At 38.2% G+C, this 15595-nt stretch overlaps 1 protein-coding gene across 2 annotated transcripts; it reads left to right on the top strand.

Annotated features, from left to right (window-relative positions):
• Nucleotides 1–9548: 9548 nt before the first annotated feature.
• Nucleotides 9549–15114, top strand: LOC126660309 (uncharacterized). Of its 2 annotated transcripts, none has more exons than XM_050353740.2 (7): nt 9549–10433; nt 11112–11167; nt 11845–11954; nt 12057–12210; nt 13467–13559; nt 14207–14338; nt 14901–15114. In XM_050353740.2, exons 1-7 carry the CDS (start codon nt 9587–9589, stop codon nt 14952–14954), a joined length of 1446 nt encoding a protein of 481 aa, XP_050209697.1. In that variant the 5' UTR covers nt 9549–9586; the 3' UTR covers nt 14955–15114. The 2 variants fall into 2 exon arrangements, with proteins under 2 accessions (XP_050209697.1, XP_050209689.1); XM_050353732.2 differs by having other exon boundaries at nt 9550–10433; nt 12057–12216.
• Nucleotides 15115–15595: the final 481 nt, after the last annotated feature.

The following is a 15595-nucleotide window of genomic DNA, read 5'->3' on the forward strand; positions in this document are numbered from 1 at the left end:
AACGTATCCGCTACTAAAACGACATCTAAATCCATCCAAAAACACAATAGAAACATTTAAAACGAATCGAATACGTAATCGCGATACGGTTTTGCCGTAACCTAATTTTCAAATCATTTTTCCATCAATTATACCCAAATAAATGGAGAAACGACTTGCTTACCGTGATTGTACTTCGAAATATGATCGATTTGAGTTATTAAACGTCGAAAACGGACGAGAAGCGGAAACCGCGCGACGAACCGTACGTGATCGTCGAAAGAGAAGGAAAGAAAGAGATGAAGCGATAGCAATGATCTGGATCCTTCTTTCCCTTCATTCTTTATATATATATATATATATATATATATATATATATATATATATATATATATATATATATATATATATATATATATATATATATATATTGGCTAAATTTCACTTTGGTCCTTGAAACTTTTCAAAAGTTGCAATTTAGCCCAAAATCTATCCGCGTCCAAATTTTAAACAGTCTCCGATTGACTCGAGATTTTTACCATAAATACTACATATTATTTCGCGGACTTTGGCGAAATAATTATCGTTACGGGATTTATAATTTATTTTATACTAATTTCCAAAGTTAAATCCTTAAATCCCGCTAACTAACTTATTAAAATTTATTCAAAATTCCCGATATAATTAAATTAAATTCTTCTTAATTTAATTTATCGGAATCTACGACACGTGGCACGACGTAATTATCTTAAAATATTTTGGGGTATTACATTCACCCCCCCTAAAATAAATTCGTTCTCGAATTTAAAACTTTAGCCACGTATCCTGAGTGAATAGATAAGGATACTTCTGTCTCATATCCTCTTCTGTCTCCTACGTTCACTCTTCTACGGACTGACTTCTCTAAAGAACTTTCACCATCGGAATTCTCATTGTCCGTAGTTGTCGTATCTGCGTGTCGACAATCTGCACTGGCCGTTCTTCGTATGTTAGTTCCTCGCTTACGTCTACCACTTGCGGTTGAATTATTCGAGAAGGGTCGGGTACATATTTCCGAAGCATGGAAATATGGAAGACATGATGAACTTGCGACATCTACGGTGGCAAGTCTAGCTTATAGGCAACAGAGCCTATGCGCTCCACTATCTGGTATGGTCCGACGTATCTCAGAGCCAATTTGCCCTTCTTTCCGAAACGAATAACTCCCTTCATCGGTGATACCTTGAGGAAGACATAATCTCCGATCTGAAATTCAATGTCTTTTCTCTTGGGGTCCGCGTAACTCTTTTGTCGACTGGAAGCAGTATTCAATCGCTGCTTAATCAACGGTACTTTCTCTGACGTAATCTGGATGATCTCTGCCCCAGTGAGCTTCCGTTCGCCGACTTCATCCCAACAGATAGGGGATCGACATATACGCCCGTATAATGCTTCGTATGGAGCCATCTCGATGCTCGAGTGATAACTGTTGTTGTAGGCGAATTCGACTAAAGGTAGGTACATATCCCAACTACCTCCGAAATCTAGTACGCATAGTCGAAGCATATCCTCTAACGTTTGAATCGTCCGTTCAGACTGGCCGTCTGTCTGAGGATGAAAAGCAGTGCTGAAATTCAATCGCGTTCCTAACGCGTCTTGTAGACTCTTCCAGAAATGAGAGGTAAATACAGAACCTCTGTCTGAAACGATTGACACGGGAACTCCGTGTAGGCTCACGATCTTGTCGATGTACTCTTGAGCTAACTTTGCTGCAGAATACGTCGTCTTGATAGGTATGAAGTGCGCTGACTTCGTCAAACGATCCACGATTACCCAAATGGAATCAAAACCTTTCTGCGTCTTGGGCAATCCGACTACGAAATCCATCGTGATCTGCTCCCATTTCCACTATGGGATGGGTAACGGCTGGAGAAATCCATATGGACGTTGATGTTCCAATTTGACTTGTTGACATGTTGGGCATTTAGCCACGAACTCCGCAATGTCTTTCTTCATTCCGCTCCACCAATACGTTGTCTTGATGTCGTGATACATCTTCGTGGAACCTGGATGAACGTTATACATCGTTCCATGCGTCTCTTCCATGATCTTTTGTCTTAAGTCTTCCACATCTGGAACGCACATTCGATTGCCATATTTCAGTATTCCGTTGACGATACTGAAATCTTGACTCTTTTCTTGTTGAACTTCCTCAATTAGATGCTTCAATTGAGGGTCGTCCACTTGCAACTCTTTGATTCGATCTATCAACGTCGATCGAATCGTTAACTGAGCCATTAGGTTTCCGAGAAATGAAATCTTGAACTCAATCCCTTGGCTAAACATCGTATGAATCTCGTTAATCAATGGTCTCCGCCATGTCGTTGAAACATGCGCGAGACTTCCTGCCGACTTTCTGCTTAACGCATCTGCCACTATGTTGGCCTTGCCTGGATGGTATTGTATCGTGCAGTCATAATCTTTTAGTAACTCCACCCATCTCCTCTGTCTGAGATTCAACTCTCGCTGGTCGAAAATATACTTGAGACTCTTATGATCCGTAAATATCTCGCACGTGGCGCCGTATAAATAATGTCTCCAGATCTTCAACGCAAATATTATCGCTGCTAATTCCAGATCATGTGTCGGGTAGTTTGTTTCGTGCTTCTTAAGCTGTCGCGAAGCGTATGCTATTACTCGACCGTGTTGCATTAAGACGCATCCTAGTCCAACTCTTGACGCATCACAGTAAACTGTGAATCCTTCAGTTCCTTCTGGTAGCGCTAAGACTGGTGCCGTCGTCAGACACTCTTTCAGTTTCATAAAACTAAGCTCGCACTGGTCTGTCCAGTTGAATTTGGCATTCTTTTGAGTCAGCTTCGTTAAGGGTGCAGCGATCTTCGAAAAGTCCTGTACAAATCGTCTGTAATATCCCGCCAAGCCGAGGAAACTTCTAACTTCCGTAACTGATTCAGGCCGCTTCCATTCTATCACAGCTTCAATCTTCTTTGGATCAACCTTGATACCGCTTTGTGAAACCACATGACCCAAGAAAGCCACTTCCGTTAGCCAAAATTCACATTTCGAGAATTTGGCGTAAAGCTACTGATCTCTTAACGTCTGTAGTACTATCCGCAAATGCTGAGCGTGTTCTTCTTCTGTACGCGAATAGATTAAAATATCGTCGATAAATACGATCACGAACTGATCCAAGTACGGTTTGAATATCCTATTCATCAAGTCCATGAAGGCTGTTGGTGCATTCGTCAATTCGAACGACATTATAAGAAATTCGTAATGACCGTATCGAGTTCGAAAAGCAGTCTTCTGAACATCATCATCGCGAATCTTTAGTTGATGATAGCCTTATCTCAGATCAATCTTGGAAAATTACTTTGCTCCTTGTAACTGATCGAATAAATCATCGATTGTAGGTAACAGATACTTATTCTTGATCGTCACCTTATTCAGCTGTCGATAATCGATGCATAGTCGAAGCGATCCATCCTTCTTTTTCACAAATAGCACTGGTGCACCCCATGGGGATACACTCGGTCTGATGAAACCGCGATCAAACAACTCTTCTAATTGATCTTTAAGTTCCTTGAGCTCTACTGGCGCCATACGATAAGGAGGTATCGATATCGGCTTCGTGCCGGGAGCCAATTCAATGCAGAACTCAATCTCGCGATCTGGGGGTAATCCAGGTAATTCCTCTGGAAAAACGTCTGGATATTCTGACACCACTGGTACGTCGCTTAAGTTTACACTTTTCTTCTCCACGTCTCGTACTATCGCTAAGAATCCTTGACATCCTTTCCTCAACATGCGACAAACTTTAATAGCTGAGACAATACTCGTAGAAGATTCCATCTTATCACCCTGAATTGATACCGCTTCAATTCCAGGCGTGTTAAACGTTACCGTCTTCTTCCGGCAATCCATATTGGCGTAGTGCCGAGCTAGCCAATCCATTCCTAATATGACGTCAAAAACTAATACCTCGAGTAAAATCAAGTCAGCTAGTAAATCTCGTCCTTGAACTCTCACAGGACAAGACGGATAAACGATACTAACTTCCACTCTCTCCGACTGGGGTAGCTACTGACAAAGGATTTCTAAGATACGATGGTTGCACTCCTAACTTACTAGCGAAGCTAGGCGAAACAAATGAATGCGTAGCGCCCGGATCAAATAAAATTAGTGCGTCTTGAGTAGCGATAGGAAAGGTACCTTGCACCACAGCATTGGAAGCCTGAGCCTCCTGAGGATTCAGTGCAAAGACCCTAGCCTGACTCCCGCCAGCCTGCGAAGTTTGACCAGTACTACGACCTCCGCCATTCCTTCCTCCTCGATTTGCGTAACCACAGCCTCTCTGGCTAGTGAAGGTACTCCCTGTCTGATCGTACCCTAATGCTGCCTGATGTGCAGTCCTCTGCTGCTGATAAGAAGGCTGTATCACAGTAGTCATCGAACCCTGGGGCATCTGCCTCGGACAATCTCTAGCAAAATGGCCCCGCTGCCCACAGTTAAAATACGCTCCGCTAGCAATGTAGCACGCGCCGTAGTGCCTTCTATTATAGTTCAAACATAAAGGAACTCCGCCTCCCATATCACTCATAGATCTGGCACTAAATCCGGTGCCTGAAGTACTGACTCTAGTTCCATACCGAGCTTTCTTATTTCTCTGCTGACGTGATGGGGGTCGATAGTAACTCCTAACATATGATTGGGTAGGTGCACTCTGTACGCTACGGAACACATCACTCCTCACAGGCGCAACATTGGAAGGATCGGGAATCTTCCCAAAACGGATTAGAGAAACTTCCATTTGCCTAGCGCTGTCGATCAGTTGCACTAGGGTTCTTCCGATATCAGACGTCAGACTCACAAATTCAGCTCCTAGACCCTCTACACACCTCGAGTTCACTCTGACTGGGTCTGTAGTCAGGTCCGGTGCAAACCTACTTACTCTGGTAAACTCTGTCACATACTCTTGCACAGACCGATTGCCTCTACTTAGGGTCAACCACTGACTTCGATAACTTTCCGTCACCGCATATGGCAAGAAATATTCTCTAAAGTGGTTTGCGAATTCAGCCCAGGTCATAGTGTCCATGGTTGGCTGAATATGCTGCTCAAACCAATCTTTCGCGGGTCCTTTCATTGACATTTCCACCATAATGATGGTCTGTCTCTCATTAGCTTGCAGGGTCGAGCGTTACGTTCTACTTCTTCGAGGAAATCGAGAGCATCACCTGAGCCGTCAAACTTAGTTGGCTTAAGGCGCATGTAAGCCAAGACGATGTCTCGGTCAGTGAAAGCAACGCTACGTATCTTCTGTTGCTGTAGTTGTTCACGATGCATGTTCTGCACCTCAGCCTGATTGGCTTGCATAGCCGCAATTCCCGTAAGAAACTGGTTCAGATCAAAACCCACAATATTAGGTTGCTGGGCTTGCGCTTGCACTCCAGGTGCCTGCGCCTGGGCCTCTTGGCCACCACCTCCTCCCTGAACAGAAGACTCATCTTGAGCTTCTGGATGGACGTCATGCGCCCCTTCTATAACGTTTCATGCTGCAGCAGCAGCTCGCTCTGCTTCTTGTCTTTGGTCAGACATCCTGACCAAGACAAACAGCGTTACTTAGCCACATAATCACATATCATCGCAAACGCATACCGTATTAAACGCGCATCTCATCAGATGCGAACACACACGTATAACAGACTCACATCCTAGAGGGAAAGCTGAAAGTTTGAAAATCAAATGAATACGTAACAAAGACAAGACCTGAGTCCTATATGCTGCAGTAGAGTCCTAAAAAAAATCTTAATCACATAGCACTTAACAAAAGTAAGCAATGGTAACTGGACCATGCTCTGATACCAACATTGTCACGACCCAATCTCAGGGCCGAGACCGGCGCTAGGGAATGGGAGTGGTTGCTCCGAAACCCGTAGCAAGCCTAAAATCGTAAAATAATTTTTTCGCGAAACATAAACGTCATGCATGACATACATAGACACGTGTCATGCAGAAACACATGCCAGGCACACATATCCTCTGGCAATCACAAATATCACAACGCAGCAGGCGTAAAACATATATACTTAAAAACATTAAAGTTATATTTACAGAAAACTATATATTACAGGCTGACTTGCAAAACACTTATCTACTGCAGCTCTAAGAGTAAAGTACTGTTTCTTTGCATACTTTCAAAAATACAGACTTCTGAAAGTAGGATAGAAGTCCGTTTCTTCAAAGCGTCTTTAACCTGAAAGAAAGTCTGTGAGGGGTCAGTATATTGGGATATACTGAGTGAGTTCATACATTTACTAATAAGTATTCAAATAAAACATAAAACGATATTCAATCGTATGCAGCCAAGTACAAGATCCGATTGAAACCTTAATCCTCAAACATACTAATTATCAATCAAACAGCCCAATCATTAATATCAAATTGTGAGTCCAACTCACTGGTGGCCCAGCCACTAGATACGGGGACTCCAGACTACACCGTAGCCGAGTGCTCACTCGTATCAAAATCATATACCCAATCGTAAATTTCATAATCATCATCAGCTCCCAGCTGAGTCACATCAAAACTGGTGATCACGCAGTCCTATTATCGCCCAATAGGTAGCACGTTCCATCGGATCAATACTGGTTTCAATTCAAGCATATGCAATTCATAAAAAGAATTCGTATCGCAATCATGCAAAACAAACATAAAGCAATATAAAATATTTGCTTAAATAAATACTTTAAAAGCAAATCGTATAAACTCACAGAAAACGCTTATCCAAAAATGCGTCGGGGCTTAGAAACGTCAAGCTTCCCGAGCTCCTGGTCCAGCTGCTTCTTGCCTCGCTGGATCTAAAACAATTTCAAAACATTTGACTCACATCAGAATCCTATTCTAAGATTGACTCTAGACGCGAGACACGACAAGACACAAAACATAAGCCGTCGTGCTTCAAACGTAATCTTTTCCGATAAACGAATCATTCTTCTTACGTTTCTTAACACTTTCCAATTTGATTCTCAATAGAGAATATAAGTTTTCTTAATGAAACCAATTGATATCCATAAACTATCTCATTCCAATTAACTAGTCATAATTTACTCGTTTGACGTCCGAATCTCGCATTTTCGGAGTCCGAAAGTCGATATTGGGTTAGGGGATCATCAAAAAGCTTCAAAACAGGCTTGGCACGTCGTGCTAGCTTTGGCACGTCGTGCCAAACATTGGCGCGTCGTGCAGACGAGGGCAGCAGGCCCAAATCGGCATAAAACCGCTCAAAAACTCATTCTGACATGCTCGAGACACTTCCAAACGTATCCGCTACTAAAACGACATCTAAATCCATCCAAAAACACAATAGAAACGTTTAAAACGAATCGAATACGTAATCGCGATACGGTTTCGCCGTAACCTAATTTTCAAATCATTTTTCCAACAATTATACCCAAATAAATGGAGAAACGACTTGCTTACCGTGATTGTACTTCGAAATATGATCGATTTGAGTTATTAAACGTCGAAAACGGACGAGAAACGGAAACCGCGCGACGAACCGTACGTGATCGTCGAAAGAGAAGGAAAGAAAGAGATGAAGCGATAGCAATGATCTGGATCCTTCTTTCCCTTCATTCTTTATATATATATATTGGCTAAATTTCACTTTGGTCCTTGAAACTTTTCAAAAGTTGCAATTTAGCCCAAAACCTATCCGCGTCCAAATTTTAAACAGTCTCCGATTGACTCGAGATTTTTACCATAATACTACATATTATTTCGCGGAATTTGGCGAAATAATTATCGTTACGGGATTTATAATTTATTTTATACTAATTTCCAAAGTTAAATCCTTAAATCTCGCTAACTAACTTATTAAAATTTATTCAAAATTCCCGATATAATTAAATTAAATTCTTCTTAATTTAATTTATCGGAATCTACGACACGTGGCACGACATAATTTTCTTAAAATATTTTGGGGTATTACATAAATCAACCAAATTGTCTCAAGAAGCATATAGACATAAATATCTAGTCGACATAAACAGTCTAAAGGGGATTAATGATGGAATACTACAAAGTCCTAAAGTCCCACATCGCCAAGGAAAGAAAGTCTATGGTAAGAAGCCTATAAAAGGGTAGCTCTATTATTTTCGGACTACTTTAAGTTGATTTATTACAAAGCATTCAATGTCACATCTACCCCACTATATTAAGAATCAGAGTGAATTCGGAGCCCAAACCCCAAACCCTCCAATTGTTTCTCTTCACATCCGCCTCTCGCAGGTAACCCAAGCCGTATCGGCATTCCAAGAAGATCTGCTTGACCATAAATTAATCCCAACCGTCTATCCAGATCTATCAATTACTAATAAATAGTTTAGATTACCTTCATATAAAACAATGAGTAGTATAAAATTAAAAGTTTGTCATTCAATATTGCAATTTGCATTGAAGTTCAAATTTAAAATTTGCATTCTATTACCATTTTACTATATTTTGCGCTAAAAATCACACAAAATATAGCGCATGGAATAGAGATGCTCTTAGAGGAAAAGAAGAAGAAGTGCCAACAATGAATTACTGATATAAAATTGAAGGCTAAATATATTAATTGGACCCTCACGTTTGATTCGATTTTAAATTTGAACTATAATGAACTTTTTGAAAGATGGAGGCACTTAACATTACAAAAAACGTTTACATCGGATCATAAGACCTAAAATGCCACTCGTCCAGATAGTGGCTGCCACCTCATCGCCAATGTGTCAAATTTAATTAAAAACTTGTTCCACCTCAGTACAGAGTGACAAATTTATTACTTTTACAGATGCTGTTGTCGGTGTTATTATCACCGCAACAGTTGCGTTGAGGTGGACAATATTTTTGATAACATTTTTTATTTTAGGTTTTTTTTCTATTTGAAATATAAAATTAATAAATTGTAAATAATTTTTTGGTAATATTTTTTATTTTTTTAGTAAAATTAGAATTTGCCACGTCAGTGTTGAGCTGGATAAAGTTTTATTGTTTTTTAGTTAAATTTGACACATGGGCAATGATATAGATAGCAGCTAACAGATAGCGTGACATTTTAGGTTTGTAGGATCCGATGTAAACATTTGTAATCTTAAGTAGCTCCATCTTAAAAGAAGTTCATTAAGGTCTAAATTAAAAACTGAAGCAAACATGAGTATTAATTATTGTTATAAAATAAAGGCTAATTTCATCTATAGACCCTTATACTATATCATTTTTGTTCAAGAAGCCTTTATACTGTTTTTTTATTCTTCCTTTCCCTATACTTATATAATTTTTAATTTTCAGGTTCTTTTTTAGTTTTCTCTAATCCTTCTACTTATAATTTTTTTGTTCCTTCAGTCACTTAAAAGACCTGAAAATCGGAATTTTGTCAAGTGCAAGGACCCAAACGTAAACAATTTTGGGGTAGGGGTCTCTCGAACAAAACTGGTAAAGTAGAGGGGTCTCCGTATAGGTTTTGCCTAAAAATAAAGGAAAAAAGAGTAGATAGGGGAGAGAGAAGGAAGTTGAGGGATGGCAAGTGTAAATTAAGCCAAAATTTATCATACATGGGAAGATAATGAGGCGCATATTCAACTACGAAACTGCTGTGTCACAGAACGTATTTCTGGTTTGTAGGCGATGTAATACAAATCAAATGAACTCCGTTACTATCATCAACCCACTTTCTTACTCTTCTTCTCACTCTTTTCCACGCTATCGTAACCACACCTGCAACTTCTTCAAATCCCCGCGCAACTCTTTCTCCACTAAACGACGCCGTTCTCGCAGCTCCCGGCGTCACAAAATCACCCCGACGGACACGCCATCCTATATCAAGCGCTCTTCATTACTGTCCAGTAACGATTCCGACACTGATGCTAATCTCAAATTAGTCCTTGACGTTAATTCAATTACGTACAGATTCAATCATTTTGTTTCTTTATCTAAAAATGCTTACTACGATTTACAAACCCTAATTTCGCTTGATGATGATAACCGGATTGTGGTTTCTTGTCGTAAATCGACTCTTCAGTTCACTGGAGCTGTGTTACTTGGTGGGTTTGTTTTAGTTTCTGTAATTAGGGTTTTCGTTAAGTTAGGGTTAGGGTTTAGGAGTTGGATTTTTAAGGTTAATAATAGGGGGGATAGCGTCGTGGTTCGTAGGGATAGGAGTCTTGGAGGGAAGGAAGTGGTTGTAGCAAGGAGAGATGTGGAGGTAGCTAAGAAACCTCAATATGGGACAAGTTTAGACAATCTCATTTCTTTGGGGTCTGGATTGGGGAGGGATGATTGGCGGAGTTATAGAGTCAAGCATGCTTCTAAGTTGCCCAAATGGTGGCCTGTATTGCTTACCACAGCAGGGGAGGATATGGCAGTGGTTGATAAGCAGGAGTACCAGAGGGATGCCAACCGATTAGTTCGAGGTTGGTGTTGTTCAATTCTTTTTCTTGCTATGTTAGCGTTTATGGTTCATAGTTTAGTAGACAACACGGTAACAGCAGGTGCTGCATGGCTTTATTTGAATTGTACCCTTGTATTTGATCACTTGGTAGCTATAGAATTGAGAACTTTAAGCATCAAAACCACAGCATCAGAACCACGATTATATATCTTTTACTGGTCATTTTAATTTCACGTGGTGATAGGTAAAACAATGTAGAAATTTTAAAATTTGAAACCAATTTCAAATAAATCCAAAAATGGCATATCTATGTTTATATACCTTATGATCTTTGGTATTCATATGTCGAAATTTGGGGGCTGTTCCCCTTATGAGGTTGGTTTCGACTAGGATTCCTCTTTTCTACACAGAGAGATATTGGCCTAAAGACTTCAACTGTTAACATTGTTGCATCTATTTTGTACTATATTTACAATGATATTCTGTGTGTCTATCCATGAGCATTACTATTTTTATCTTTTTATGTTCTTTTCATTCATTACTAGTAGCTTTGTAGTCACATTTATGTGGTTGGCTTATTTGTATTTGATTGCTTGGTTTTCTCTTTGCTGCAGGTAAATGATGCACATTTTTGAAATTTTAATAAATACCATCTTCATCATTTTTTATACTAGTTGCAATGTATCAACTTGATTTCCAGAAATCACAGACTATAGAACAAGCGGAAAGGATGTTACAGAGCATGAAATAATTCAAGTCAGTGCTGTCTGAACTTTTTATTGTTATTTTGATTTATTAATTTTGCATAGTACAGGACTGACAGTTTCTTTGAATAATCTCTTTAATTAATGAAGTTATCCAAAAAGTAATGTAGATGTCGCATAAACTTCCCATTTGTCATTTGATTTGTTGGTTCCTTTGTATCAGTGGTAAATAGGTCATCCACTTAAGTGAAAGGATTGGGTCTTTTGGTTGTTCAATCATATACTTCCTAGAGCCTCTGGGGGGCTGTTTACTATATTTCTAAAGATCAAATTTTAAATTTAAGATATAATTCCGCATAATAGATACAGAATGATTAAGGGGATATCCATGTTTTGGTTGAATGAATCTGCAATATTCTTTTTCTTCCATTAGTACATTTTATTTCTCTTGAATAAAACATACATGTGGAAGCTCCACTAGCATATGAGCATCTTATTTCCTACTGTCTTTGAGTCTGATACTCTTGAGTTTGAGAACTTCTCCTTTTTGTGCTCAAGTTTGCGCTGGTTGGATGTAATTCAGTTAATAAATTATTTTCTGAACTATGATAAATCTCTAGATTTGGTTTATTTTTATATTATATCAGATATGTGTTTAAGACAATTCAGTCGCAGTAGCTAATTCTCAATATGCTATGGATTTTTTTTCTTGCTTCTATGGGTGAGCAGTTACGTCGAATCTGCAGGACATCTGGAGTTCAAGTTTCCTTTGACACTACCAATACACGGGACTCTTTCTACCGTGCATCAGTTGACTATGTTTTAGATATCTGCAGCAGGTCTGTGTTTAAGAAATGCTCGATATATTTTATTAGTTGCTGATTCTTGTATTTATGTGCTTATTCTTTCTTACTCTTGTTAATTGCTTTACAAGCATGTAGGGACCAAGGTTATTCTACCTCTGTTCAGATTGATGGTGAAGATCCTAAGGATTTCGTTGCTGGGCTTGCTGAAAACATTGGTCTTGAGAACACTCGTGCGGCAAGAATGGTATCTGCAGCTGTTGCTGCACGAACGCGATCGCGTTTTTTACAGGCATGGGTAATATTCATTTTCTTCTTTCTGATTCTGGTTGATGATGTAATTATTAATAATTGATGATGTTTGTGCTGTGTTTGGACAAACAATGGTTTCACTGATACTGTTTTTTTATGCCATTAATAACTTTTCTGGACAAACTTTGGAATTATTAATCTTACTGTTACTGCTGTCACAAGGGCTTTCTCATCAACTTTGCACATCATGCTAGAAATACTTTTTTGAATATGGACGATAGATCATCTTGTACTTGGATACTCTTTTGGGTTATAGAATAGGAAATCTTTAGGTGAGGAATTCTTGTGTCAAGAACTGGTGTTAACTCTTCTCACCCTTGGGTCAAATAAGTCGCTGTAAAGTTTGACTGCTTTTTGTATGCCCCATCTAACTGCTAGCAGATGATGCCTCTCTGAATTTGGAATGGGTATCTGAAGTTGTATAGCCTGTTGACTAATTCGTTTTCAACAAAGGTTCATTTCACTCCTTCAACTTGGCACAAAAGGTATAAAGTGTCCAACTTGGTGGTTTTAGACAAACAAACCCATAGTTTGGCAGAATTGTATCATTTTACTTTGTACTTTCAAAAAATGGATATTCTGAATGTATGTTTGTTGGGTCATTTTTAGAAAGTTCAGGGTAAAATGATTAATGACCCGATTTTGTCAAGCTGCGGGTTTATGTGTCAAAAGCCGCTACCTTGGACACTTTTAATCTTTTGTGGCAAGTTGGAGGGGTGAAACGAATCTTTATTAAATTCATTTTTATTTGTTGCGATGGTATATAGAAGCTTACAACTGAGCGGTGCAGCCTTACATAGGAATAGTTTTGGATGTACTAAATTGGTGTGTCATCTGTAGTCAGTTCATATTCAACTCACCTAAGCCTTAATATAAAGTAAATTTGGTTGGCTAAACTAATTGTTCTAAAAGTTTATAAAGGGATAAATTAATCCAGTGCAGGCTTATTTGGGATTGATCTTGTAAGTATTAATGGTTCCCACTTATCATCAGATAATGACCTTAAAGCACATATTTAATTGTCTTAAATTCCCATACTAAACATTCATTATAAGTAGAGTTTTATGATGGCTAATAGAATAGATTTTTTTTTTGAATCTTTCCTTAAGCATGTTTTGACTGCCTCGGATGCCTTCCCAAGAAAGGAAATAGATCTTTTGTCCTTTTTGTAAAAAATATATAATTTTAATTGGGCTGTTTTGTCATGTGGATATTCAAACTGCTCATTGGGTGCAGGCTTTGGAAGTGCAAGGTAAACATTATGAAGCAGCTCAAGAACTATCAAAAACATGCATCGTTCTCCAAACATTTCCTCCTGAAGAATCTTCTGTACGTTCTCCAGTCATCCAAAAGTGTTAATATTCAACTTCACTTATAAGTATCTTCTGTCTGCCAACTGCCACTGCTATTATTTTAGTTGCTTCGGTATCTCATAAATCTATACATGGTAGGCCGTACAACAGTCAATTGTCAGGCTTTAGTGTTTCAGTGATCTTTGAAATATTCTTCTGGTCTGGGTGTTCTATTATTTATCTGACTGTTGATAAAACACTCAGTTCATCTATCATGTCAGTTTTATTTTGGCCATCAATCATTGATGAAACAGACAAGTCAGCGATTGTATAATTTGCATTGAATGTGCTCTTACTGAACTCATTGAGAAATTAAAATAAAAATGAATGCCAAGTCACCTTTTTCAATGTTATTTTATTTCCATGTTTATTGCCACCAGGTTTGGCAGAAGGTTTTTTTCATAATATATCCTTGTGTATTCAAATGTATTAGCTGTTTTCAAAGACAACTATGTTGCCTTTCAAAAAAATTAAGGGATTTGTATTTTTATACTTTGGCATTGGTCATGAATGATGAAGCAATAATGCCTGTTGGGAGCATTATAGGAAATTAATGTACATTGGTTACTGGTTAGTACCTTTTGAATAATTTAATGCAGTTTCTGATTGGATGTATCTTTGCAGCCTGAAATGGAAATGGTTGCCCGGGGTCTAGGAAAAAACTTGAAACTGGAGCAGCGGGAACTTTTAATGAACATGTTTGTTTCAGTTTGCGGTGAAGAGAGCCATAGAAGTGCAGCAGACGCCCTTGGTTTGGTCTGTCCATTTTCATGTTCTGCTTTATACATTTTAATAAAAGCATAACTGGCAGAAATATTTTGAATATAGCTCTTTTATTAAAACCAAACAAGCATTCTAAAGTAGAATTTAAATATATCCGGTAAAATAGGATAAAGCGTTTCTCTTGCAAAGAGACAGGAATAACCCCAGGAAATAGAGAAGGGCTACAGCTTACCTGTTGCTTGCAAAGCATCGTATTGGGGATGGATTGATGAGTTTTTACTCTTTGACATATACGAACTCTGCATAATAGCATTCTTGTCTATTAGTTACTGCACAGAACATGCTAGGGTCTCTTGGTTTGCAGTAACAAAACTGAATGTTCTTCTCGCATTTAGAATATTCTAGTATTGCGATGTCATCAAAAACGGCAAACCTTAATTTCAAATGGCTGGCTTGTGTTGTTTTTTCTATTAAATAAATGCTATATTGCTGCAATCTTATCAACTTATTAGCAGGAAAAAAAAGTAAAGTTTTCATCTAAAAATGGTGCATGTTTTTGGATTGCGACATTCTCATCCTCTCTTTTTCACTGCAGATGCCCTCTCCTAGACGCGTTGGTGATGAACAGGAAAGCAAGCTAGCTACATGAATAGTTACAGAAAATGAAATTTATTATTTGGTTATATAACACATTGCAATTTATATACCTGACAGAGTGAAGATTTTGGATAATAAGCAATATTGTTACCTTCATATGCAGCTCCTTGTACCACTACACATTTATTCATGGATATTAATGTTCAGGATCATATTCTTTTTATTAATAAAGAGTAGGCTTGAAAATCCAGCAAATTCCGGTGGGATATTGGATCGATTAAAATTATTGAAAGCAAGGTTTAGCCATTGGAGGTGTGAAAGCTGAAAGAGGCAACTGTTAGAGGTGAAATTGCCATTTAGACCACTTGCATTAATTTGAATTTGGGCAGAGTGATGCTTTCATCTTGGGACTCTGTTAACTTTTTTTATTTACAAAAATATTGATCGATTTAAAATTAATTATAAAACTCTTAAAAATGAAAATTATTTACAAAAATACGATGTGTATAATATTGGTATAATTATGATATAATTTTGGAAATTAAAACTATAAATCAGATAATTTAAAAATAGTATTTGAATTATTATTCGTATAATTTTAGTATATTTTCAGTATATTTTCGGTATATCGATTATAAAATTTTATATATTTTTTCTAGTAGATAACATGTATAATTTTTTTATATGTATTTT

The sequence above is a fragment of the Mercurialis annua genome, linkage group LG1-X, assembly GCF_937616625.2.
Source record: "Mercurialis annua linkage group LG1-X, ddMerAnnu1.2, whole genome shotgun sequence".
NCBI lineage: Eukaryota > Viridiplantae > Streptophyta > Magnoliopsida > Malpighiales > Euphorbiaceae > Mercurialis > Mercurialis annua.

Excerpts from the sequence above, each read along its gene's own strand:
- LOC126660309 (XM_050353732.2), top strand. The coding sequence starts at position 9,587 with ATGAGGCGCATATTCAACTACGAAACTGCTGTGTCACAGAACGTATTT. Across the intron at positions 11,168-11,844 it reads CAGAGCATGAAATAATTCAA|TTACGTCGAATCTGCAGGAC; the intron begins GTCAGTGCTGTC and ends ATGGGTGAGCAG. Across the intron at positions 14,339-14,900 it reads CAGCAGACGCCCTTGGTTTG|ATGCCCTCTCCTAGACGCGT; the intron begins GTCTGTCCATTT and ends TTTTCACTGCAG.